The sequence below is a fragment of the Aptenodytes forsteri genome, unplaced genomic scaffold (assembly GCF_000699145.1).
Source record: "Aptenodytes forsteri isolate BGI_AS27 unplaced genomic scaffold, ASM69914v1 Scaffold4, whole genome shotgun sequence".
NCBI lineage: Eukaryota > Metazoa > Chordata > Aves > Sphenisciformes > Spheniscidae > Aptenodytes > Aptenodytes forsteri.
The window spans coordinates 2,951,236-2,978,497 of NW_008795442.1; the positions used below are offsets into that span (position 1 = coordinate 2,951,236).

At 37.0% G+C, this 27,262-nt stretch overlaps 1 protein-coding gene across 1 annotated transcript in view; it reads left to right on the forward strand.

The window, feature by feature from the left end:
* LEMD3 (LEM domain containing 3) overlaps nt 1-24,865 on the forward strand; it is a gene marked incomplete at its 5' end in the record, with an annotated part of 43,738 nt that extends 18,873 nt beyond the window's left edge. Inside the window, 10 exons of the mRNA XM_009281123.1 lie at nt 6,050-6,117; nt 8,028-8,107; nt 8,188-8,336; nt 10,128-10,229; nt 11,292-11,394; nt 11,622-11,800; nt 19,403-19,484; nt 23,990-24,095; nt 24,185-24,263; nt 24,515-24,865. Of these exons, the coding sequence (XP_009279398.1) occupies nt 6,050-6,117; nt 8,028-8,107; nt 8,188-8,336; nt 10,128-10,229; nt 11,292-11,394; nt 11,622-11,800; nt 19,403-19,484; nt 23,990-24,095; nt 24,185-24,263; nt 24,515-24,678 (1,112 nt within the window). The remainder of the gene's footprint in view (nt 1-6,049; nt 6,118-8,027; nt 8,108-8,187; nt 8,337-10,127; nt 10,230-11,291; nt 11,395-11,621; nt 11,801-19,402; nt 19,485-23,989; nt 24,096-24,184; nt 24,264-24,514) is intronic.
* Nucleotides 24,866-27,262: the final 2,397 nt, after the last annotated feature.

Sequence of the window (27,262 nt, forward strand, 5' to 3'; positions counted from 1 at the left end):
TGCCTTATGAGAGGAATTTGTATGCTCCAAGATGACTGCTTTCTTCCCCAGGTCTCAAAGGTGCATTAATCTCTATTAGTCTGTTCCTGGCCAGGAGAATCTTCAGTACTCCATTTTCTAAAAATATAGCTATACTTTCTGGTTAGATGGTCCCCCAAACTGAAGCTGTGTTGCGAGATTACCTGGTTGCTCAGCAGAGTAGCTTTCATACAGTCTGAAGAATGACCTAATTCATCTGTACTTAGACAACAGTTATCCTCGATGCCAAGTTTCTCAAGGTATGAGAGGAAGAAGTCTGCCATCCGTTTTTGAATACCATATTGATGTAGACCTGGCACAATATCTGGAAGCTGTTTAAAAGTCATAGAACAGAAAAAGCTGCTAGAGAGATGCAGGGTTTAAAAGTGTTGATCTTGTACACAGTGCACCACTTCAAAAGAGAGAGAAGTAAAGGAATATAGTTTTACTAAAAGTGGTGCTTTTCAGGTCTCTCTGTCACATACTTGGAAAAGTTTCTCTCATTTCATACTTGGCTATGAATCATTTGTTCATGTTATAACTATTAATATTAAAAAGGCAGGCTGGAAACTTGCAGTAGTCTGTTCTGTTAAGCTTTATTCAACATCCTGACTACCATGAAGATGGTCACTTCAGAACTTGGTTTCTAGCCCTCTTCATTTTATTAGACTTCTTATATTTTTACTGAGCTAGTTTCTTGCCTTGTCAACTTCAATTGGAGAGCAAGTGATGGGGCTTTTATTTTAGAAGGTAAAACACTGGAAGTTGTTTGAAGGAAGAAAAAGTCAGGGTAACAGTTTGTTAATTTTATTTGACTTAATATACTATGCTTCAACTGTAGATGTCTATTCTGTACTGTGGTGCTCTGATATGATGTAAAATGATTTAATTGTCTTATATAAAAATAGATTATCTTTAATGCATCACTGTTCTCAGAATTACTAGTCTGCCAAACCTATGGTGAGTAATGCCTCCTCACAAGAAACTAGAGGGAGAAGCAGTATCTACTCGTCCAGTTCTGAGTTGAAGTTTGTATTCCTGTGTTCTTGTCTAATGGTTCAGCCTTTCTTCAAAGCAGCAGCTTTTTATAGACAGTATATATTTCAGTGCCTAACACTTCCTCCTAAACCAAAATATGTGCTTTATTTAAATTACACTTCCTTCAGGCACATGTTAATTACTGGATGTCTTGGTCTTTCATGGAGGGACTTCAGTAGATCACATCCGTTTTCAGTCAGGCTTGCAAAATGAATACACCTAACCACTATATCCACAAGAAGCAACCAGCTACCCATGGGTATGACCCTACTTTCTTGTACATAAAGAATTTTTATTTAGTTAAATGTTTCTTTTGCTTGGCATTCTCATAGATCATCATTCTGTCTAGATCTCCACAGTTTCCTTCTGAGCTAATGGACAGCACAGGTCCTTGAGATGCAGGGGTGAATTAGACTTCCACATGTAATAAGGCTTACTGATAAATCCACGGTTGGAAGAAAATCCTGGCTAAACACTGGATATTACCTAATATTAATTTCAAGTGTCAGCTACTGTATCTGATTGCTGTCACAAGCTCTCTGTTCTGTCACTCTCCTTAATCTTTAGTTCTTCAGGTAATTGATATTGTGCTGTTTCCAGTGAGTCATTTAAAGACTATTTAGCAAGTCCTGGTTTTCTGTAGTGCTATTAAACTGTTGAATTTGCCTTTGGAGATCAGACATTCTTACTTGCTCTCACAACACTTGTTCTGCTCCTGCTTTTCTTCAGCTGCCCACTTCAGTGTCCTGCTGCAAGTAACCTGTAAGCATGAGACCTGCTAAACAAATGTTTTATATGCTGTTTGCTTTTTGTATTGGTTGACTGTATCACATCAAGCTATAAGCTAGAGATCTGCTAAATCCAGGTGTTCCTTAAAGTATTAGATTTCCACTGGGTTTTGGTTCTGGTACTTTAAGAGAATGATTTAAATTGTAAAGCAAATATTTTAAAATTCTGAATATTTCTGTTAACTGTATATGCTGCAGCTCATAAATTAAGCTAAATGCCCAAATTAAAGTCAGTTTCAAATATTGTAGCCTGCATGGAAAAGTAGGTCTGACTTATTTTCTGTATTGAAAGCAATTGTGAGAACAGACTTAAATGTTTCCTTAGAAGTGAGGCTTTAGTTGTTTTTTGTTAGCATTTCTAGGAGAAGAAAACTTCTTATGTGGCTTGCCCAAGTACACTAACATAAGCTGAAAGGTAACTTTGTGATCCTTGCTGGGATGTGTTACTTTTCGCCTCCCTACAAAGGCAAGTAGAATGGTTCTCCGATTGCACTTGAAATTGAAGTGATCTGTGCTCAAGAAAAGTGTGAGCACAAAGATCCATGCTTTCTGTAAGCTTGCAATAGATGTTTTAACAGAGGGGCAGTTTTTACAAAGAGCTCAGATGTATCTTGCAGCAGACCTGTGTAAAGTATTTTTGCCTCTGCTTCAGTTTTATTCCTGGATATAGGGCCTCAGATGGAACAGTTGGGAAACATTTTTGGCTCGGACTATGGAAAGTGGGTTTCCAAGCCAAGTGGTTAATGATTGCACCAAAGTTATTCAAAGTAAGCCTTCATTTGCAGAACTATTAGTTAAAGCGGTGACTGAAATGGCATATAGGAATATCCTGCTGTTTGCAGTAAAACAGAAGGTTGTCTGACTTGTGAATTGCCTAACTTTCTGCAGGCTTTCAAATTCATGAGTTTCTCAGAAGAAAGCTGTTAAATGGTTCTCAGCAATAGATGGGTTGGAATGAGAAACTGCATCTCCAACAGCTTTTTGTACAGGACTGAAACTCCATAACTCTGATTAGCTTACTCATTTCAAGAGTGGGAGGCAAGACAAAAGTGATTTTTGTGTGTCCCCCCCCCCCAGCTCCCAGCATTGCATGAGGGTAATTTGAATGGATGGGCCTTAGACATTGTCAGAGCCTAGGCAGCAAAGGCGTTTTTAACTGTTAAAACTTGTTCAGAGGGAATATAGTCTGAAAAAAATTTCAGAAGCAGGACTGCGAGGAAGCTGTCTGCTGGTTTTTTTTAAGATGAGACCAGAAGCTGTGAAGTCAGTGTGTTGGCTGCATACTGCATAAATGTAATTCCTGGAAGAAGGCAAATAAGATTAGAATTTAAAACTACTGAAATAATCCAGTAGTCCCGCATCTGAGGGAGCCTTTGTCCTCTTCTAAGAGGTAGTACTGTGTTCTCGTAAGATTGAGAATCCAAAATGAATCCTGAAACTTGTTTTTAAGAATTCCTTTTTCACAATCTGGTCTCCTGCTTGTGTGTTTTGTTTGTTTTCTGTGTATTAACTTCACCCTTTCTTTTCCATAAATAGGCTTTCCTGTTTATCTAAATAATTACAAACAAACAAAAGCTTCTAAGCAGAAGGGTCTCATCCCCCTGCTCTCACAAGCTGTTTTGTTCAGTCAAATTATGACTGACATGTTTTTTCTGTATTAGAAAGACCCCAGGAAGACTTCAGGTCTTACTGAACAACAAAAAGAAGCTTAAATAGATGAATACCTATCAGACTTGCTCATGTCATACAACTTAATACCTGATTGAGATTGTACATATGCCTTCTACAGAGATACATTTTGGTTTTGTTGTATTTATTCCATCAGATCTAGATTTAAAACAATGTTTACACCAGAGACTGTATGAGTATGATATATAGTTATCCCAAGTCTGCTAATCTTGAAACATGACATCACTGATGACTACACATGTAAATTTACAGGTTGTAGGGTTTATGCTGCACAAAAAGAATGTCTGCCTAAATTACATACGAGAATAGCCCATAACTCAATTCTGGTGCTGACTTCTAAATTCCGAGTGTGTTTTGGCAAAGGTGGTGTCGATTTTCACCAGTGATCTCTGTAGTTTTGCTATTACAGTAGACTCAGGCACTTTGAAAGTCTGAAGAGTTGCATGTTAATTATCAAGTGAAACAACTTTTAAAGTAGTGTTTTTTCTGCTCAGTACTTGATTGAAAATATGCGCATGCACACAGGTTTAGTTCCAGCAGCACTTCTGGGCCAGAAAGCATATAAGTACTCTTAACAGTGTTTCTGTTTCTCTATAACCCAACAGCAAGAGAAGAGCATCCCTGTTATGCTGATGTGCTTGCAAGGCCAAATTCACTTAAATCTGTTGAAGCGTATTGAGCAAAACTTTCCTTTAGAAGTCTGAGAAGGACTTTTGCTTCATAGAAACACTTACTTCTTTGGAACTCCCTACTGTGAATGAGACATGAAGATGTTTCTCCATAACTTGCTAGCGTTTCATAATTTTTGCTCAGATTGCCTTGAATGTTCTTGTTTGTGTAGGGAATTAATACTTGAGGTTGCTCCATTTAAAGGGTATTCAGTGTGGAGTAATTCCAACTTTAAATACTTTGTAAGAGTATAAGCAAAGGTTTATATTTTGTATATGCATGAGTATCTTAAACTTTCCTAGCCTTGCCATGGCTTTGGGAATAATACAGCTTGGCATAGATTCAGGAAGGTAAGGCAGGTGTAACCCTGAGCCAGTGAAAGACTGGATTTGTTGTTTCCTACTTTACTGTTTTGGCACAGTAAAATCATAGTTATAGATGCTAAGATTTTTTTTTTTTTTAGAATGATCAGGAAAAAAGTGATTTGCCATTCCCTGACAGTTCTTCAGAAATGATGGCCTAGTGATAGATAAAACTGGTGTTAGACCTTTTCCTTTTGTCGTGGTTTAACTTCAGTCGGCAACTGAGCACCACACAGCCACTTGCTCACTCCCTGCCCCTGGTGGGATGGGGGAGAGAATCAGAAGAGTAAAAGTGAGAAAACTTGTGGGTTGAGATAAAGACAGTTTAATAATTGAAATAAAATAAAATCCTAATAATAATAAGAATATACAAAGCAAGTGATGCACAATGCAGTTGCTCACCACCCGCCGACTGATGCCCAGCCAGTCCCCGAGCAGTGGTCCCCCGGGCCAGCTTTCCCCAGTTTATGTACTGAGCATGACATCACATGGTATGGAATATCCCTTTGGGCAGTTGGGGTCAGCTGTCCTGGCTGTGCCCCCTCCCAGCTTCTTGTGCACCTCCAGCCTTCTCAGTCGGTAGAGCATGGGAAGCTGAAAAGCCCTTGACTAGTGTAAGCACCGCTTAGCAACAACTAAAACATCGGTGTGTTATCAACAATTATTCTCACCTAAATCCAAAACACAGCACTGTACCAGCTACTAGGAAGAAAATTAACTCTATCCCAGCCGAAACCAGGACACCTTTTCAGTGTGACTTTGTGTTGGTATGACTGTCACTACATATTTTTTTTGCATGAATCGGGTACCTTCAGTTTAGCAAAGAAAATCGGGAAGATGATGGCATGTGGCTGTGAGGACTGACTGTGCATATAATGCCTTATTTCCTGACTACTTCTGCATACTTCCCAAAAGAATTAGGAGGATGGTAAAACCACCAGTTTCAGGCCATACTGGGATTTTATGCATGTTCAGGAAGGTGATGAGTTATTGTGATAACTTGGACAAGTCTAAAATGTGGTAACTTCGTAGTGCCTGAAATACTATTATGGGTACATTGCAACTGGAATTAACTTGGTCTGTATAAAAGATAATACATGTTTCAGAGTAAATGGAAATTATTTGGAAGAAGTTGGGTCAGGGTACAGCAACTGATTTATGGTAACGTCCTTTTGGTAATTCTTCATACTACCTTTTGTTCTACTTCCAGTGTAAATACCAAAATATACTTTCTGAGCAGTACATGAAGTTGTATTGATGTGACTTGTACATATTATTAGCTGTGACGATCTTCAAGTTTTTTAACTTTCTTGAAGGAGACATTTGTCCAGAGATTTTTCCATATTTTTAGTGGAACTTGTGAGAATTGTTGAGCTACTGCTGCTTGTGTAGATTGTGTTAACCACAAGCTTGTGTTTAGGTGATTTTATTTTATATAATGCAGTAATAAGTTGATCAAAATAAACAGAAGTTTAATTTTACCAGGGGAACATGAATGTGGCAGCTCTATTCAAAGAAATCTTACCGTCCAGGAGGCAGCTGCATATTTAAAAGTAAGCAAATGAGGTTTTTTTCATTGGTTGTATATAAGACTTGTTTTAAGTTACAATTTGTAAGGCCTGGTTTTATATCTAGTGTATTGACTAAAATTTGACTTAGTATTGAATGTTATTTGGAAATGTTTGGAATTGATATCTTTAACACATGCTATTTACGATTTTTATCTGGGGATGTAGCGAGGTTTTGGGGGAGAGGGAAGGTGAAAGAAACTGGCTTAATTGCAGTGAAAGTGTAGATGGTAGTGCTTTAATGGCATGCAGTTTTTTTCCCCCTTTAGTTAAAACACCAGGGCATAATTTGAATTGATGGAGATAGTTGAGCAACACGAAAATCATAAATTTATGAAATTCAAATCTCTAGAAGCTTCTCCAGAGATCAGTATACTATGTTTTGAGACTTAGTAGAAAAGGATACTGACTGCCTTTCTTTGGGAGGAGAGGTTGATGTGTGGATCTGTGCAGTGGGCCTGGCAGGCAGCAGCTGTATGGAGACGCCATTCATTGATGCTTTAAATAGAAATGGTCAAAAAAGGCTTTTTTGTTTATCTGATAGGTGTGCAGTATTATGAAATCCCACTCTCTGCTGTCATTCCCCTGCCTCACTCCCCAAATAAAAGATGACTCTTGCCTTGTCTTGACAGCTGTAGGGTTTATTTTAGCCCATGTTGGTGTACCCTTCAGTGGAAAACTACTTGACGCTTTTAAAAGGCTGAGAGTATAAGATTTCTTTGATTAGATTAGATGGGGGGGAAGTTAAGCTGATGTGACTTTTAATATACAAATGTATAGAAATTTTACGTTTTGGCAAATGTTTACATAGTAGACAAAAAGGGGCAATGTTAAGAGCATCCTGAAGAAGCTGCTAACACTGGTTTATGGTTTGGCAATGATACTCTATATCTGTCAAAACCAGTGCATTGTGGGAATACATTGGAAAAAAGTTAAGTTGATGCCAGATAACTGATGGTCTTACCTATCTATTGTGCTGAAAGAATGACAGTTGTTATCATAACTGTTTAGCTCTGATAAGAAGCTCAAATTTCATATGAAAATTTGTCTCTGTACAAAGTCTCATTTAACCTTACAGTTCCTCATGTTGGGAGTATAAATATAACTCCTTTGCACAATTTCAGTGTTCAGTGATAAAACTTCAATATTTTACTCTCAAAGTGAAAATAAAACAGTTACTGTTTTTTTCTTAAGTGCTTATCCTTTAATTCTAGGCCACTTACATTATGTGAGGTTCAAAGGAAAGATGGAGATAAATCTTTTTGGAGAGTATAATTTCAAATACAATAGTAACTTCCATTTTTGCTTTTCTTTTTCTGCAAAAGAACATCTAAGGTGAACTATGGAGACAGCCTTAGCTCAGATAGCAGTGAATGTTCTCCTATGATAGTTGATACCAACTAATTTAAAAAAGTCAGTTTCTATATAGTAATATCAGTCCTTGAACTACAAACACTGGACTATTTGCAAAATATCAGTTAAAATTGATTTTTTTCAAGCTTCTTTAAAAAAAAAAAAGACCTGAACTGCTTTTATAGGACCCATTTTCAGCTGGGTTTATATCTAGTTTGAGTTTTACTCTTGAAGATTTTTCAATGAGCACCACCTAGTGGCTGAATAATTTTTCTTGCTGTACGTTAGAATTGTTAATAAAACAGTCAATTTGGCTTGACTTTTCAAACAGTCCTTAATTTGAGTAATGCTAGTAAGTCTGATAGCTGCTCATAGCATGTATAGATTAACTTTGTGTAGTGAACACTTATGCAAAATCTGAAGAATCAAGAACAAACCCACATAGTTTTAGCTACTGATCTGTGCAGTATCTGAATTTTATTGTGACATGATAAATTTCTGGTTATTCACGAAATTGCTCATTAATATTTTTCTTTTGACAGAATTTAGATCCAGAATATGAAAGTGTACTTAACACAGCATTACAATGGATCTTGAATAGTGGGGAAGATGTTGGTATAAAGTAAGTGGTCTTTATTTCCTAACTTAATTTCTTCTAACAGAAGGTATCCTTTTTCATAAATACTGTATACTTTTGAATAGGTGTCTCAGCAATGACCCTAATGAGATGGATGTTACTAATGTGACAGATGTGAAGTATCTGGAATCCACTAGTCCAAAGATGTCTTTCAGGTGTCGTTTTCGCCGTGCGTTTGTTAATGTAACTCACAGATTATCAATATTGCTTTTGGGTAAGTTAATAACAAAATCAAACTTTTTTGTTATAACTTGGGTTTATGTAAGTGCACGGGGAAAAGTAAACAGCATATTTAGAGAAAGTTTTTATTCAACCATAAAACTTGGAGTTCCTATCAGTATCTTGATTACAATGCAGTTTGCTTTGCACTTCTGTTGCACCACTGTATTTTTACATTGGTTGTTATCAACTGCTGCTGTAGTCAGCTGAACATACTCATTCTTTGGGAACTCTCTTTTTCTCTGCCAAAGCAATACCTAGTGGCTTTCAAAAATTCCAGGTTGAACTGATTTGAAAAAGCAAAATGCTGAGTAAAAAGACATGATAGCCTTAATTTTGAGGATATTTCACTGTTGTTCCAGGAACTTTGGAAACATAACTACAGTAAAAGATGATTTTTCCTAGTTTTAGGAAAAGTTGGATACCTAACATGGTTGTCAACAAAAATTCTTACCTCTAAGACTGTGTTGTAAAAATCTATCTAATCCTTCAGTAAGACTAATTCATTTAGTCTTTGACAGCTCTCTAGTTAAGTTTCAAATTCTTTCAAGTTTATTTAATTCTTAACCATATTGAAAACTATGCAGCGTAAAACTATGGTACAGCTGAGTGCAGACACTTCATTCCTTTCCATGTGGCTGGTTAGAAATATTGAAGATGCAGAGTTCATCTCATGTACCTATTGGATATTTAATAAATTGTTTATCCCAATATCTTAACAATCTCATGCTTATGAGCAGAAGACTTGAGACCTCCTTTGATAGGCTTTTGACGAACGAGATGAATCAAAGGCAAACTGTCCCAGATTGCCATCTTTCTGATACTAGTTGATATGAGGGTTGAACTGGGATGCGGAGATGAAACTCAGTATCCAAGTCAACCACTGGTCTCATCAGTCATGCTGAGCAAATTGCTCCATGTCTCAACTTTCTCATCTGTAATTAAGGTTAATATGAAGCACCTTTTCAAAAATAAACCATTGTATAAATGTTAGATGTATTGTCATTAACACCCATTTTGGCCTAAAATGGTGTCCCTCTGTCTCTTTGATGTATTGGTTAACGTTGCCTTGCGATCACTGGTATACGAAACAAACTATGTAACTATAACTTGTGTGTGCGTGTTTTTGTTGTGGTTTTTTTATTGTTAAGAGATCGCGAGTGTAGTGGTGCCCTCAGCCCGAGATAGAAGAAGGAATAAGATTTTTATTTTCAGCTTACGCTGCTGGCCTTCCTAACTAGATTGTCCTTTTGGGGAATAATCTTTAAAGTAATAGAAAAAGAGCATGCAGTACTTTGTTGCAAGAAATACAAATCTGTAGCTGAACTGAAGCAGTCCAAGTTAATTAGTTTTGACCAGTACATCTAAAGCATGTGACTTGTCTATGAGTTAGTGAATATTGTGCATTTTGAAATCTTAACGTGTTCTGAATTGTCAGTTTATGTGACTTTTGATATGACTTTGAATTTTTTGAATATAATTGCTTTACTATTTTTCTTCACAAACGGGTAAAATTTCAAACCACAGTCACGGAATACCAGGCTATTGTTAAAACAATGAAATGTTTTTCTAAAGGTGACTGCTCTTAAAAGTTTAAGAGTTTGTGTTGCTGTGTTAGTAAAATATAAAGTATTGACAGCAAGTACAGTGTATTTCACTAGCTTTGAAATTTAAAGTACTTCAACACGTTAGCTACTTCAACCAACTTCTGAAGTATGTGCTGTAAACTTTATTAAATAACCAATGTTCTAATACTGTTTAAAGAGTATTATACGTCTTAACGCAGGTATAGCAATGGTTTGGGGAGTCTTGCACTACATGAAATACCGTTGGGCAAAAGAGGAAGAAGAAACAAGGCAGATGTATGATATGGTGGTAAAAATCATAGGTATGGCTTCTTGAGTCACATCTGATGTATCTATCAGCGCTGTATAAGCTTTCAAAGTACTGGCATTAATTCAGTTACGTTTTCTGTTTAGTTGTTAGTCATCATGCTGTTAGGGTTCCTGGTCAAATGTGTGGTTCATGTGTTTTGTTGCTCTGTTTTGTGGTTTGTTTTGGTTTTGTTTTTTTTTTTTTAAAAAACCATCATCCTTTAAACCTAATCAAAGCTTTTGCTATGAAGATCGTAATTTGTGAATTACATCAACATGGCTGTAATAAATTCCCATTGACTTGGTGGTATTTTATCTTACTATTGAAAACAAATATAAATGCCATGTTTGTTGACTACAAGTATGATGACATGTTGCTTTCTGTATCTGGTTTTTCAGTTATCTTTAGCTAAAATATCCACTCCTAAAATGTGTATTAGCTCTTAATTCCATCCTTAATGGCTTTTCATAGAAAAAGCAGCTTTTTAATTAGTCAATTTGAGCAGAGATTGTTACTAAAATAGAATGCATAATTGAGTTCTGAAATTCTGCCTTTCTACTTGAAGCCACAATGTTTTCAGTAGTTTGTGTTCGTAGTTTTTAAGCTCTGTTTTGGGCGGCATTTTTACTTAAATTGTCTTATTACTTTCACCTATGGCAATCATCATAAATACAGAGATGGTAGACAAATCGGAGCTGTTTTCCTGTTTTTACCATTTTCCTACCTTTTTTATTTGCAAATCAAGTTTTTTGGGGTGGGGGGAAAGCACTTTATTTTCAAAGGTGGCTGTCTTTGCTAACAGTTAAAAGTACCAATCAAGAGTAACTGCAAGAACTCTCTTCCTTTATTCCAAAGTTATTCGGGGTTACTTGGAGGCACTGTGTGTGGTTAGTTTTCTTGATTTGCCTTCAGCATGGTGAGGAGGAAAAATGCTTAAAAATGCCAAAAACACCTTAACTTTTAACTACTGAAATTGGGAGGGGTCTTCAGAGTAGCTGTTCATTGCCAGAATTTGTATTTTTCTTAATGTTTGCATGAACTACGTAGTTACCAGTTTTTCTTATGGTGTCCTCAGATGTTCTAAGAAGTCACAGTGAGGCATGTTCTGAAAATAAAGACTTGCAGCCTTACATGCCTATTTTACACGTGCGTGATTCTCTAATACCACCTCAGGACAGGTATGTTTTCACTAGAAGTACTGAATTTCCTTATGTGTAAGGAAAAATAATAAAAATAAATTGGTCAATTAACTAAGTTAATTTCAGTAGGTTGCATAGTGTAATATTTTGGAGATTCTTATTGACACAGGTGGGGGAAAAAAACATTGGATTTCTCTTACATGCTGGATGTCAGCTATGCAGGTTGTTATAATGCTAACTTTGTAATTCTTGCTTCAATTTTTAAGGAGGAAAATGAGGAAAGTCTGGAATAGAGCAGTTGACTTTCTTGCAGCAAATGAATCTAGAGTTCGCACAGACACACGAAGAATAGGTGGTGCCGAGTTCTTGGTTTGGAAATGGATGCAACCTTCTGCAGCATGTGATAAAATTTTAGTAATACCATCGAAAGTGTGGCAAGGCCAAGGTATTGAAGTTTAGTTATATTTTGCATATATATGTTTTAATTTCTGCATCTAACTTTTAAATGGTATTTTGTTGCTTGAACATGAAAGACTTGTTTTCTCTCACACCTTTAAGTATTGTTATGAACTGTCAGTGCTATTTCTTTATTATCTTGCTGTTCAATAGGCTTACTTTTTCTGTGGATTCAGTTTTCAAGCAAACAGTGCCTTGTTTTCAAGCAAAATGAGCTCTTCTGTTATAGCTACTGCAGAAATACAGCAGCGGGCATATAGACAAAATGAGTTGCTTGTTCCTTTTCATGAATTTAAAAAAAAAAAACAAACCAAAACTCTTTAGTTGGTCAAACTCTGACATGCCTTATACTTACTGGAAGTAATGTAATTGGTTGTATCTGACAGCAGGTAGATTGGAGCTTGTAGACTTGAGTTTCCTACTGTTAAGTTACCAGTCAGGTACCTAAAGACAGGGTTTGGAGGAAGAGATGTTTATTTTGAAAGGGAAACCTCTGGGACAAAAAACTCCTCAATCAGCAGAACATGGGTTTTGAGCATCTCCTAGTAGTGCTTCCTTTTTGTCATAAATGTTTTTCTACACTGCATTTGTATTTCAGGCTCTGTGGTGCAGCAAAGCATTTGCTTTAATAGAGGAGGCTGTTGTCATACATGGATTTTGCAGTGGTCTGTCACTTTCCAGCTTTATCATGGAGCCAAGTGGCAAGAATCCAGTGGGTTTGCAGTTGTCTGTCTGCAGTGGTCATCTTCTCCTAGTTCTTTCTCTTTCTGCCTTTCTTCATGTTAAGCTTCAGGTTTTGGAGTGGTGGTGTGTGGGTTGTTTTTTTTTTTTTGGTCAATGAAAAATTGAAGCTATAAGACTTGAATTCTGGGTTGCAATAAAAAAGAATGGTCACTTCTATCAATGTCTGAGTGTGAAGGTAAATGTTTAAAATGAAATCTTAATTGCCGATTGCTTAAATGTTGTGACTCTTTACAAGAGTCTCTTGCCTTATAATACAGCATTACCGAAGAGCATCTCTCCAGTGGGACTGAAATAAATGCTGTGCAGAATCCTAGTTTATAACTCATTGGCTTATTTTGATGGTGAGGGAGGAGGGAGTGGTTGCTTCTCCAGTTTTGAGTTCAGCTTTTTAAATCTGATGTTACCAAGGTTGTATCATGCAGTACTATTATGGCATTGAACTAGATGCTGAAAAAAGCCTAGTTAAAAAACAGACTTTCTGCCCTTCCTAGGCCCACTTAATCAAAACAAAAATTCCCGCTGGCAAGCAACTGCACTCTCATCTATGTTGTTCTGGAGTATGCTAATTTTGGTCTTCATTTAACCTAATGCGAGTAGTAATAAGCTTCCTTCTTTTACTTTTTACTGGTATGCATTTTTATTTGTAAGAAACAATGTTTTTATTGTTTCCTATAAAAGGGGGTACAGTTTAAAGTAGCTCCTTCCAATGTGATTATTTCCTTTCCAAAGACAGACAAAGAGCTTTGTGGCCTGGAACATTTATGCTGTAGCAAGCTTGATTGCCCGAGTAAAAGTAGTGCTAGCATTCTGGTTTTGTCTCAGGCCACTTGCATGTTTTCATAAGTTCTATGTATGCTTTCAGCCCTTGAGTCTTAAATTTCGCTTTTCTGTAAGTTCAAAGCAAAAATGAACAATTCTCTCTGTCAACTTGAAAAGCCAAGTATTTTGAGACATTTGCAGATACTTGGCATGTTATCTGATGAGGGTCTTGGTAGTCTTGGGACCCATTTCTTGCTTGTCTATGCAAAATGTTGTGTTGGGATCATTATATACTTTTCAAAGTTATGCGACTGGTCTTAGCATTACATTTCTCACTTTACATCATTCATTGGAAATGAGGGCTGCTTCTTTTAAAAATACCTTGTGAATACTACTGCAGGCTTGAGGTCCTGCAGTCATTGTCTTGCAGTAGTAGTAACGTGGCATTCTGCTGTGACAACTGTACTACATGACTGCAGTTTCTCAAACTTTTAGTTAGTAAGATGTGAATAGTAACTTTATTACAAGAGTTGTAGAGCCTTTTTTTTCTAGGACATTGTACATTAGGGATGTGCAAGTGCTTTAGGTGCAGTGCACAGTGTACACTGCAGTGCAGAAATGGTGGGTTTTGTCAACAGCTGTTCCATCTCTGCAATACTGTCATGATCAATTTTCAAACTTAGCTTGCAGAAGCTATGTTCAATTTATGTATATTATAAAGCTGACTCTTCTACGTAGTTTATTGTTCAATACAGGCTGTGAAACATGACACTCCAGTTCTGGAATTTCTTATTTATTGCTCATTTGCTCTCGGTTTTTCTTGTCCTGTTTGATTGCAATATAAATCACTCCATAACATTCTGTCCTGTATTAGAAATCAGACTGGATTTTCCTTCATCTGGAAGACTTCTCAGTGTGTGATAGCTCAGGTGCTGCTTTGCTACATAGAATATACATTCAAGACTCTCAACAGAACAGTAGTTTCCAAAACTTCCTAGAAAGACGGCTACTGTAGTAGCTACTGCTAAGTACCATCTGAATTTGAGCATCTGATACCTACTTTAGCATATTGTGAATGTGGACACAATAACTTTCTCTCTCAGCTGTGACTTCTAGCTGTATGTTGCCTAGAGTATGTACTTAAGGCTCTATGCTTTCTCTTGAATAGGTTATATTAAGATCTATCCTGTTTCAGTTCTTTTAATAGCAATTTTCCTAGTTTCCTTATGTTTGTAGTTCAGCAAAGATCTTTGAAGAACTGAAATTGCATACTTTGGCTCTAACAGAAGGGCATGGAAATAGGGGTGGCTGAAATGACATAGGTTATTTGGGCTCTGTATATCTTGGTAGTCAGCAGGCAAAGGCAATTTTCACATGCAAAGGCTCTTTCTATTTTGCGTTCCTTGTTTTCATATGACTGTTGGAAGTAGTTCCATTACATGTCTTGTATTTTTTGCCCAGCTGTTTCTTTCCTGATGTTAGGAATTCTGTATGTGTGTGTCGCTTTCTTCATTTTTGGAAGTATAAATCAACTGGAATTAAGTTCGTCTTCCAGTTTTGATGTTTGAATATAGAAGTTCATAATCTAAATACTCTTCAAGACTGCTAGGTCCTGAACAACCTCAGTACATATAAAATCAGAATGAATTCTTGGTTTTGAATTTTGTGAATAAATTTCAAGGTCACAATTTTTTTAACCTTCTGAGATATGGTGGTGCTCTGTACCAGAGCACAATACCTAGAGTATGTGCAATTGAAGAAGAAAGCCTCTTGACCTGTCAGTGTGTACTAGGATATTGGTAGATGATAGCATGCATTTTAAATATGGGACCTGTAGCATGCATGAAGATCTAGGTTCTACTGTCTGTTAGTATCTGGAGTTCAAGCGTCACTGTGGCACTCTGTCCGGTCCTTCAGTATGCAGCCTGTATTTTGACAGACAGTTTGGGATTTTTTTTTTTTTACTGGGTCAGAATAAAGTCTGGTATACTTCCTTTCAAATATTATCTACTGGATACAGTAGATGTATCTGTCAAAAAAAAAAAAAATGGGTAGGTAAGCTCATTGTAGGATGATGGACAAATATAAGTGATGTTTTGAAAACAGTTGACGAGAATTGTCAATTGAAAAACAATCTTGGTCATGCCAAAGTGTAATTTAATTAAATTAATGGGCAAAAAAATACATTTCTAGTATGTTCAGTTTGCTTTTGAAAGAACAGATACTATTGTCCTATCATGCCTTTGATAACTGGAGCTCTAAAGAAAAATAGGTAGGCAGAGCTCCAATGTAGCTAAGCTAACTGTAATAGCTAAAGTTCCTTGACAGCTCTGGAGATGAGATAAAGAGGTTCTCTGAAGTACCACATCTAGGGTGATATTTCATCCTGCAGCATGGAAGATAACCTGTTACCTTGTGTGAATGGCACCCCTCCTCCCTAGCTTGTGAGAATATAATCCTTTCTCCATGTAAAAAAAAAAAACCACCGCCAACAAAAAAAACCAAACAAACCAAAAACCCCTGTTCTTAACTATTGCAAGAAAACTGTGGATTTTATGCTTGTTGTAAAATGCTGTAGCCATCCCATGCTGGTCTTCTGTAGCTGAACTTAACTTCTAATACTTAACTGTATTAAACCCCAAGTGAACCACACTCTCCTCTCTTAATAACATTTAGTAGTATTTTGATTTCAGTATCTTTCCTGTTTACTGAAGAACCTCGTGTTGTGTGAAAGTGCATAACTTTAGCATTTTCAACTAAATGTTTTATCTTTTTGTTCTTGCCTTTAATAAGAAGGGTTAGTACTTAATAAATTAGTGATATGTGGCTTAACATGAATAAATCTGTTCTTCAGAAACATGGTTAGCTATATTTGATGCAAGTCTGCAAGCTTATCAGGTGCATCAAATGCACATCTAAAGATCTGTTGGGCTGTCTTATAACCCATGGGGGTGATAATGGGGAATCCCTTTAGCAGTAATACAGTAGTAATTCAAGAGGTATAGAAAGCTGTACTACAATTTTAATGTTCATTTTGAAGTCTGTGCAAGAGCCACTTCTTCCATCAGAGACATATTCCAGTCACAGTGATAAAGAGGTTGTTGAAAGCACGTGCTTTTAGCTGCTGCTGTTCTTTGAATCTGGAATGATAGTCATATTCAGCTTAAGGTAATAAACAGAAGTATGTTATGATTGAAATACAAAGTGGCTTCCTTTTCTTGAAGGTGCTCACTAGTCTCCAAGGGGAATTTATGAAAGTCCTAAAAAATTTCTTGTCAGTGACTTACTGCACAAAGTTGTGCTTCTGCTTTTCTATTTCATCTCCGACTTTTTACCTTCATCTTGTAAGTCTTACTGTTGAGACCTATTTAGGAAAAGAAACGGCATGTGAGGTGCTTGGTTAATTATGGTGTAGCTTAGACTGTTGTCTCACAAGAATGTCTGCTTATGCCCTTATTGTGAGGAAAATATTTTGTATGCTCCACACCAGTGTAAATTTTCAAATAATCAGTACTGTAATCTGAATAGGTTTTTCACTTAAACTTGCTCTTTTGGGGGGAGGGGAGAATTAATTGTTATAGATATGTAATGAAGTTCAAGAGACATCTGTTAACTACACTATTTTGAATTTTGCTGTGTAGGTACAGCATTATTTTTAACTTGCCTGTGTCTTCCCTAGCCTCCCCTTTTGGTCCCACTTCTGACATACATTTTAATGCTTATTACAGTGCTAGCATTAATTTTGTACCTCACTGATTTCTGTGGCCATTTTTTTCCTTATACATAAAAAGCTCCATCTAAGTTGCAAAACTTTATTTTAATTTACCATGACTTTGAAACATTTTTGAGAAAAAGCAAAATTCATCTTTATTTTCATATGCTGCACTGCCCTGGGCACACTTGCTCTACTACTATGATGTTACATTAAGTTGGTAGCAGATTAGTTTTGTGCTGGTGGTGTGCTCTGGCTGAAGTCATCTCTGCAAGCACCTGAGATCTTCCAATCAAAAGGGCGTCAAGATTATTAGAAACTGGAGCAGGCAAAGCTTGGTTTTTATAGGTATCCACACTAAAGTGTGAATTTCCCATTTAGTTACTTATGCATAGGTCAGTGGTGTAGCTGCTGCCTTAAACAACAGTATGGGTTTTTTGGAGTTCATAAACAGCTTGCAGAAATGTTGATCCTCTGGGCCGAGGGTCTCTGCAAATAACCTCACCATTCTTTATCCTTGGATTAAAACCATGTGCTGAATAAACCTAGCTATTAACAATCAGCACATAATTTCCTCAACCCCACGCCTTTTCAGGTCCGGGTCCATGACTAGGCCACCCCAGATCACCTTCTCCAGTATGGTGTGGTGCCCCAGTGTACAATATGCTGGTGACATTTCACTCCCCCCTTGATCTGCTGGAGCCAACCTACATGAGTAAGGTAAGTCCATTTGTTTTTCAATGTTGCTTAGTTCTGTAAAGTTTTTATTGTATACCCTATGTATAATTTTTAATCAAGGGCAAAAAACTTTACAAAACCATGTGCTATTGAAAAAGGACTTGTCCTTAAACTATAGGCAGCTCAGAGATAGATGCAGTGTCACCAGCATATTTAGAAGTCTATTCCCAAGAAAAAACAGACGACTGTTACAGGTGTTGGTGACTTGGACTCTGCGTGTGTGTGTATTCTAGTAAGAACATTTTTAATTCTTTGGGAAACTTACGGTAGGTTCCATATTAGGTTTGGAGGCCACCTTTTCTAATTTCTAGTTGGTAATTGGTTTTTTTGCCTCAGAAATTTACATAAGGAGCAAGTTTGTCTATGCCATATCTGCAGGCAGTGAATTTTCTCTTGGTTAGTGCTTGTCTTTCACATTCAGTGTCTTCCACATGACTGAATTTCTTCTGTGTGACACTGTTTTGGTGACATACAGAAGAGCAGCAGTGTTCATGTATTTTGGATATACTTGCAAGATTTTATTTTAAAAGGTCAGCAGTAAGAAGCACAGACCTGTAGTGTCATCTGCCCAAAACTGAGACTTCTAACACTTGGAACGTAACATCTTGAATCTGTCAAACTTTTCCAAAGTAGGGATTGCAAAGGAGAAGCATTAGCATCAGTTTGGAACATCATTTTGTCTTGTTGAGATTTTTAATCTTATGTTTAAACTCTTGAATCTACTCATCTCAAGTCTTCAAAGTAAAACTTCCTTCAAGCCTTGGAAGTTGTTTTACCAGGTTATCCCCTTCCATTTCTGTTGCTGCTTTGTTGGCCCTTCTCAAGGCATGGAACTACCTTATCTGAATCTGAAGGGCTCCTTTATTCCTTCTTGTGGTGCAGTCGTCTGTTCCGACTCCCACAAGTAGAACTTGTGAACTTTAAAGAAGTTAATATTTATTTTACAACTTCAGAATGTATTTCATGGGATTGTTCAGCTTTGAAAGAGTTACTCTGTTATTTTTAATTGCCATGTTTCTTCTTACATCTGTTTTATCCTCTGTTGTGTTTCATTTCAGATTTTTGCAAGCTTCTGATCATGTGTGTAGAGTATTTAGGGTTACAAAAGCTCCATCCTTGTAGAAGTTGTTACTGCAATACAGATGCAATGCAACATCCATCTAAGCGTCACCCTATTTCTTAGTCAGATGGGCAGTAAATTGCCCCAAAAGTGGAAGAAATGAAGATTCATCAGGCAGTTAAAATTGAATGGTTAACGTGCAGCTCCAAAAATTTGCTCCAGATGTTAAGAGTATCTGTCTTTTCATGGAGATGTAATGCAAATCTTTCTCTTCAACTATATGGTATTTTTTAAATATCCTGAATTCTTTCCATGTACTGTGGCCTGGATATAAGAGAGTGCATTATCTTTTTAAATGTAGAAGTTGTAAATCTAAAAAATTCAGTTAAGTAAGATACCTTTTCTTCAGTGCAGTAGAAGACTGTGGGGAACTTAATTTGCTTGAAGCTTTTTCATATATGAAGGAAAGTATTCTTTTGAGTAAAACCAGAAAGGTATTAATGTATAAACTTGACACTTGTTAACTAGATGGTATTATGCCTGTCAATAAATACTATTAAATTTCTTTTTCTTTGTAGCATTTCATCTAGATAGAAGAAATTCACCACCAAACAGCTTGACACCATGTCTAAAGATTCGCAATATGTTTGATCCAGTTATGTAAGTAAAACCAGTTCTCTATCTGTATTTCTGTATTCTTTTGGAAGGGTCCATGTCTCTCCTCTGAGAGGGGTTTGGAAGAAGTGAGTAAACATGAATAACCTTGAAAGAAACAAATGGGTTGTACAAAAAAAAAAATCTTCCTCTTAACATATATGAGAAGACATAAATAATCTTATCTATGAGAAGACATAAATAATCTTACTGTCTTCTGTCCTTCATTGTCTTGCTTTGTGTCTTTGGATCACTTCTTCAAGAGTGTGACATTTAGTCAAACTACTTGGAGTAATGACTTATCTTCCTCCATTAACTAATTTTGTAAATGTTCAATTATATCAGCTGGCAGGACAGACTCACGTGCCCTTAACAGACTGTAAGTTTCTGAATACTGTTAAGTATTCTGGAGTATTTAGACTGTTACAGAGCTTGCACAGTTTGCATTTAAAAGTCTGAATTTAAGTAATTTATTACTTTATGGCAGTGTAACTGCCTATTACTGAAGCAAATGTATTTTTGTAGTGGGAAGGTTTTAAACAAATTAGTGCAGTGTACTGGCTTCTAATGCTCAGATAGAATTCTAAAGTATGTACCGTGTGTGAATAAGTAACACATCGTTTCACGTGCCAAGAGTTAAGGAAGAATGAATAATTTTTTTGTAGTCTTTTAGAGCTTCATCTGCTATCCTGTCATATTCTCATTGGCCGTGGACTGGATCATGTTAGGAGTTGGGGACTAACACATAGGTTATGCCAGCTAATCCTTTCTAATCTTTGAATCCTGGTTTGTCCAGTGCAAAGAGATACAGGGACTCCAGTAACTCCTCTGAAGTATTTTATTCCCTGATGTGATTATATAAGGGAAAAAGAAGATGCTATACTGTCTTACAGAGTAAAAGTGAGATGCTAATTGGGACTGAAGAATATGAGAAGTTGAGTGGAAGATAAAAGCTATTGATTAGAACAGGGAATAATGGGAAATAGGAGGGGACACCAGAGCATGGACACAAGTGATTGCAAAGTTTGGATATATTTCTTCAGCTCTGTTTCACTTCTGTTTCTAGCCACACTTAATTACTTTAGTTCCTTGCCTTATTAATTGGAAAGCTGTTAGCTAATTTAGCTGAGGACAGTGTTAACCCTAGCACAGAGAAGTATTCTAAAAACTATTTTTCTCAATGGCTTTAAAACTTAATGACTGTTGTGGGCAGAGACCCCAGCTGTGGCTTCTTTGATAACTTTCAGGTTGCAGTAGGGTGAGCAAGACTGAAATTTTAGGCATTGTTCTTGAGGCAAATTGATCCTCCTGTAGGAGGATGAAATAAAAGATGATATTTGCTAAGAATTTTGGGCGTGATCAATGTCCTTATTGTCCTTGCTACAAAGACTTCATGAGTTGTATTGGTTAGTCTGAGTAGTACTGAAAAAAATCCATTCCTGAAGCTTCCCTGTAATATTTATTGGTATGCTGTATTGGTTACTTTCTTGTTTTAAAATGTTAGCTGTTCAAAATGTCAGCTGTTAATGGAACTAGATGTTATTTTTGTCAGAACAATCTCCCTTTATAGGTTGTATCTTTGCTGTAAACTTCAGTGTTTTTCAGTACTAACCCAGTCTATGTCCAGCAAGTGCATTAAAAAAACCCAAACAAACCAACATTTATAGACTAGGAGTTGTTCTCTTTTGACACTTCTCTTTAGTGTCTATGTCCAGTCAGCTATTTTGAACAGTGCAACTTCTAATACATTCACTTTTTGTAGACCTTTTCTTTTGGGAGTTGACCTAGCTCCGTTACTAGACTGCTGGATTATAGTTGTAGTGGGATACTTCATCCAATTCCATATTGCATGCCCCAGCCCCTTCTTCTTCCATGAGCTGTCTTGCAGAGGACTGCTGCTTAAGGAAGTACTTCTTATCACACCCTTGGAATAATCTTAAAAAAAAAAACAAACCCAAAACCAAACAAAACCCCAAAACCCTCAGTGCATGACAAACTACTTTATTCAACTGCTTGTGTCAAAAGAGGAGGGAGGTTTATGTTGTTGTCCCAGATCTGAAAGGGATGAATGCCTTCACTGACCACCTGAAACACAGAATGTACCAGTGTATGTGATTAGATTGGCACATACTGTTTTGACATTTGCCATGGTTGCAAGGTATGTTTAACAAAATTAGTTTTTAGCTGCTCTTTCAGTCAAGCTATTGTATACTAAGAATAAATGTCTAAGTACGTTTCAACAATATGCTAGTAGCTGGTAAAAGCAGCCATCCATAATAAAGGTCTTTTCTCTTGACCTGAGAATCATCTGGGGAATATACCAGTTAATTTGTATTTATCAATGCCAACAGTGTAAACAATCATCTTCCTACTGCCAAAAGTCAAAAAACTTACCTGGACATTGTGAACCCTCAGACCACAGCAGCAGACTTAAACTTGGGTGTATGTTCTAGGCATTTACTATGCTAGACACAAACCTGTTTTTTAAAATATCAGTCTAAGCATCATTTGGATAAGCCTGTCTTAGCGTTTCTGCATCTACCACTAAGTAAAAGAAAGAGTGGTTCATAAAGCATGGGTAGCATTCCTGCAAGACTCATATTGACAGCTAATGAAACATACATGTGCAGGATCAGGGAAGGGCAAGTCATTCCCCTTGGGAGCCTATTTCATTATAGGAAATCCAAGTTAGTTGATAACTTATGGTGTTTCATGTCCTAGGTCTGCAAAACACAAAAAGCAGACTAGACCGAGAATGCACTTCTGCTTGATTTGCAAACGGGAAATGAGCACTTGGGAGTAATGCAGTGACTTGAGTATTTGGGAAGAATACACAGCAGAAAAGATGATTGCCTACGCTTAACAACATGATCTCTTCTTAGGTAGCTGGCTTTCTGCTGATGACAGCATGCTTCTCAAGAAAATCTGGACATGAGTCCTGGGCTGGGAGGGAATGCCCCGAAATCAACATTTCGTAGAATAGTTTGGGTTAGAGGGGACCTTTAAGGGTCCTGGCTTTTGCAACTTGGAATTACTTTTATTTCCCTAACATCCTGAGCACAGCATGTTATTTAGAAAATACTGTTGTTTACACTGTTAGAGAAAGGGAAGGAGACTTGTATATTCCCTTCATTTTGAGCTATCTAGTAAAAAGAAAACGCGCTTTTTTTTTTCTTCAAACCCAAGTAGGGTGCATCTTCTCCTAACTTTTGCAGGGTTTTAGATTGTAGGTGTCTTCCACTGGAAAGTATCTCTCCCAGTAGGACCTTCATTTGGATCTTCTTTGCACCCTTGTGTCCCTCTCCCATTCTTGTTTGCTTGTTTATATATGATCTGCCTGTGTAAGGGGCATCAACTGGAAAGTCTGATCCTCTAACCAATCAAGGTCAAATGGCAGAAACAAATCTGACATTCCATGTTGCCAGAGTCCCTCAAGTGTTTTGTTAGTGGCCTGCTCGACAGATTTAAGTAACATCCCTGACCAATTAACTTCCAGATGTACATTCTATCCCCCAGCATGTTTTTTTCATGAATAAGGAGGAAGGTAGATCAACTATTTCAAGAATTTTGGCCTTATGTAGAGAAAACTCTTTAAAACTACCCAAAGCTCTTGATAGTATTACTGAAAGAGTAAGTTCATTCTTTTTTGTGTAAAGACTATTCAGGCAGGCTTAAAGGTATATTAAGGCTGTTGAAATTGTTTTCCCTCTGCTTGGATTTATTTTATTAGGACCAGAGAGTTCCTGTAGTACCTTCACAAAAATAGAGAGACTTCTGTCTTCTCTAATGATGTACCTAAAGATTGATTGGTCTTGACAATAAATATTTTTTTTGTGAAAAGCCCCCAAAATTGGAATCTGATTTTAATAACTATTTCTGGACCTAGATTGGCATGTTCTGTCAGTACCCTATGGGATGAATGCAATTTGATGCTTTGTTTGGGATAGTGAATAGCCATTTCAGTGATGAACAGTGCCCGGATAGCTAAAAATCTCCTTCAGCCTGCTGAAGCCTGACGTGTAATGTTGCTTCTGTGACTGCTGGTAGAGGTGATACAGTAAAGGGGCAGAGGCCTTTATGCTGGTGTCTTCCCCTGCTGCTCTTCTACTGCAGTAGGAACAGCCTAGGAGTGGCCTTCTCCTTGGAACAACGGCCAGTCTGTCCGAGCAGGTGTGGGAAGACGAGTTTATGACTGCTTGCAGTTTCAGACAGGAAGGTGATGGCAGGCTGCTGGAAGGGGGGGACAACCCCCCCCCCCCCCCCCCCCCCCCCTCCCCTGCCACCAAATAAAGATTATTCCTTTTGATTCTTAGGGTTGAATTTCCTGAAGTGGACTGTAGGACCCAATTTATTGAATATTCAATAGCTAAAGTACCAAATCTGTCCCAAAGGCATTTAACAGAAAATGATGTCAAGTTACAGAGAAACCAAACTCAGTGGGGAAGGATGAGATTGTTGTGAATGTTTAAAAAAAATCATGTGCTCAATTAAATCTTTCGTTGTTTGCATAGGGAAATAGGTGATCACTGGCATCTAGCAATTCAAGAAGCAATCTTGGAGAAATGCAGTGATAATGATGGAATTGTTCATATTGCTGTTGACAAAAACTCGCGTGAGGTGAGTCTCTCCAGTAACATCTTAATGCTTTGTTTATCCTTGTCTCTTGGACTTTAAAAAAACCCAAACCCCTCTCTTTCTTAATGCAGGGTTGTGTATATGTCAAGTGTCTCTCCCCAGAGTATGCTGGAAAGGCTTTCAAGGCATTACATGGCTCTTGGTTTGATGGTAAGGAATGGGGGTTTATAACAAAACGTGGGTAGAAGTGACAGAAGATGGGTGCAGTTGGAGTTCTTTTAAATGGTGAAATGTTTTATATCTAACATATTGAGCTGTAACAAGAACTGGATCTTTTTAATAGTCATCACCTGGTAAACTAATTTCAGTGTAATGATGTGTTTGTGTGTATTACGTCCTGAAGCAAAATGTAATAATACTGAACTAGAAGGTTTCTCTTTTCCTATTTCTTTGCCTCATAGGAAAGCTGGTAACAGTAAAATACCTACGACTAGATCGGTATCATCATCGTTTTCCCCAGGCTCTTACTTGTAACACTCCACTGAAGCCATCAAACAAACACATGAACTCTATGTCACATCTGCGTCTTCGGACAGGCACAACTAATTCTCAGGGAAGTTCCTGAGAAGACTTTCTACAACTGCTAGGACTGTTACTTGCAACAGGAATTTTCCTGTTTGGCTGCCGTCTTCCTTTTTTAGTGCTTTTTGTATGTAATACTTTAATGAATTAAATAAAAGTTTGAACGTTCCAGAAATCTTGTTTCCAAAGGGACTTAGCAATGAGGCAGTAATACTGAGCTAACAAAAAAAGAAAAAAAATTGCTTCAGGAAGTTTTCTGGGGCTATAGTAAACCAATGCATTTAAGTTTTGCATGAGGAATACAGAATTCATTATACATTTGCAGATGTGGTGACTGTATTTTTGCACCAAGAAGTGTTTTTGGTAATACAAAAGCATGGAGAAAAGAAGACTTCCTGTATTTCCATAGTTTCCTGTGAAATAATCTTGTGGGTATTTTGTAACAACCAACCTACAGTTCCTGATGGTGAATAAGTTAAAAATTCTTTTTCGGTCAATATTAGTTTTTTGTTGCTGTATAAGAATCTTTTTCTGCAGCTAGGGTATGGGGAAAGTCGATCTGGCATTAGCGGTTGCATATAAGTGAGGGGAAAAAAAACGGAATGCGGATGTACTAGGTTTTGTATATAAATGTAAATGCTGGTGGTGGCAAAAATGGTTGTGTTCTGTGAGGATGTCTGCATTGAAGCAGTGAATAAGCTTCCTATTTTATTCAAAACCTAATGTTTTATATGGTTTTGGCTGTACCATGACAAGAGGCCAAATACCTTAAAGTGTTAGATACAGGTTAAATATCTTTTATAGGTTTTATATTAAAATACCTGCTTATGATTTTGTGTGAAAGGTCTGATACCAATTGTAATGAATTCAAATTTGTGAGCAATAAAGAAGCAATTGGCAGATACTGGAAAAATATTTTGTGAAAAGCTGTATTTATTATTACAATTGCCAGGGCTGTGACAAAATACCATTGGGATTAAGTGACTTTCCCAATACATTATAACTTGTTTTAATGAACCAGTTACCTGTTAAAATTTTTAAAGGTACATACTTCCTTGCAACAATTTTGGCTGATGCGACCTACAAGTACAGCTGACAGTAAACCTTGTGATTCCAAGCTTGTAAATTTACTAACATTTACCTAGAAGTACAAAATTGTTGCTGAGAAGCTTAGTTGCAAATCTAAGATTATTGGCTTTACTAATCCCCACTCCTACAACAATTTTATCTAATTATCCAGCTGAATATCCTGTAGGAGGTGAGACTGGAAGCACACCAGTCCCACAAATTTTACTGAAACTCACTTTACTTTGTAGATATGATGGATTTGCAGCATGAACTTGCACAAATAATGCACGTTTTTCTTATGGTTAAGTAAACATGATGCACACTATTCTGCAACAGAAAATCCTATTGTGCCTTACCTTTGTGCTTTTGTGGGCTCCATGTTTATTATTGGAGAGTTTGTTAACCGAAAAATTTTAAATCCTCAGTTTTATGTCTCAGATGCTAATGAATGAGTATATATAATATATAATCAGCCATGCAGAATTCTACTTACCAAGGACAAGTACATATTTTTGATGGGTAAGTAGGTTGTGCCAGGTCTGGTAGATTTTGACGAGTTTTACTATATACATATATGTATATGTATAATATACATGTATATGTATTATATATATGTATATAAACTAATTTTGTTGTATTTGATGTGCATCATAGTGATTTGTTAACCTGACCTTAGTGACCCATCTTGTGACCTGTTGCAAGAGTGAATGTAAAAATAGTTGTGGCATTTTAAAAGGTCGCCTCGATGCAAATGCATCTATCTTGCTTCTAAAATATATTTCTTGTAAACACTGTACATTTTATTATTGTAATATGTACTATTATGCAGCTTATTTTACTTTAAACTTTTAAGTTGACCAATATCCCTTCCTGCAAGACAGATGGGAATGTGTATAATACCTGAACATTTGAGAAAAATCAGATGTTTGTTGTAATTTGTCACCCTGTCCTGTAAAAACAAACAAAAAAACCAAAACAAACTCGAATTAAAGGTTTATTAGGGGTTTTTATACATGTCTCACCTTGTAGATATTTGGATGTCTCTGACTCAAATATTTTTTTCATCTGGGGGGTGGGGGGAAGAGATTAATTCATCATAGCCACCTAACTTTTAATGGTTTTTAGGACTTGAAGCTGAACAGGTGCTACTGTGAGCTGAAATGCACAACTGAGCTTCTCTTAAATGTCTGTCAGCTTGAACTTTGTCTGGATTTTGTACATGGGGAGTGCAGAGGCCTTACCTTGATTCCGAAGTCCAGGGCAGGCGATGTCTGACCTGTTAAATGACAAGAGGTGAAGAGTCTTAGCCTTGTGTTTTCAGCTTATTTGTTGTATTTTTGAAGTAGAAAAAGTCCTCAAAGGCTTTCTTTTTTTCTGTCACTGCATTTATATTATGCTGTTTTAAAATTGTTTTGGTAATGATTTGTACTGAAGGGTTGTGGGGTAGGAGGACCAAAGAAACGTAAGTCCATTATTTACATGCATTTGCCCAGCTCACTTTTAGCTCCTCCCTGTGGAAAGGGAGCAGGAGACTTGCTGTAATTCTGTTCTCCCCCCCC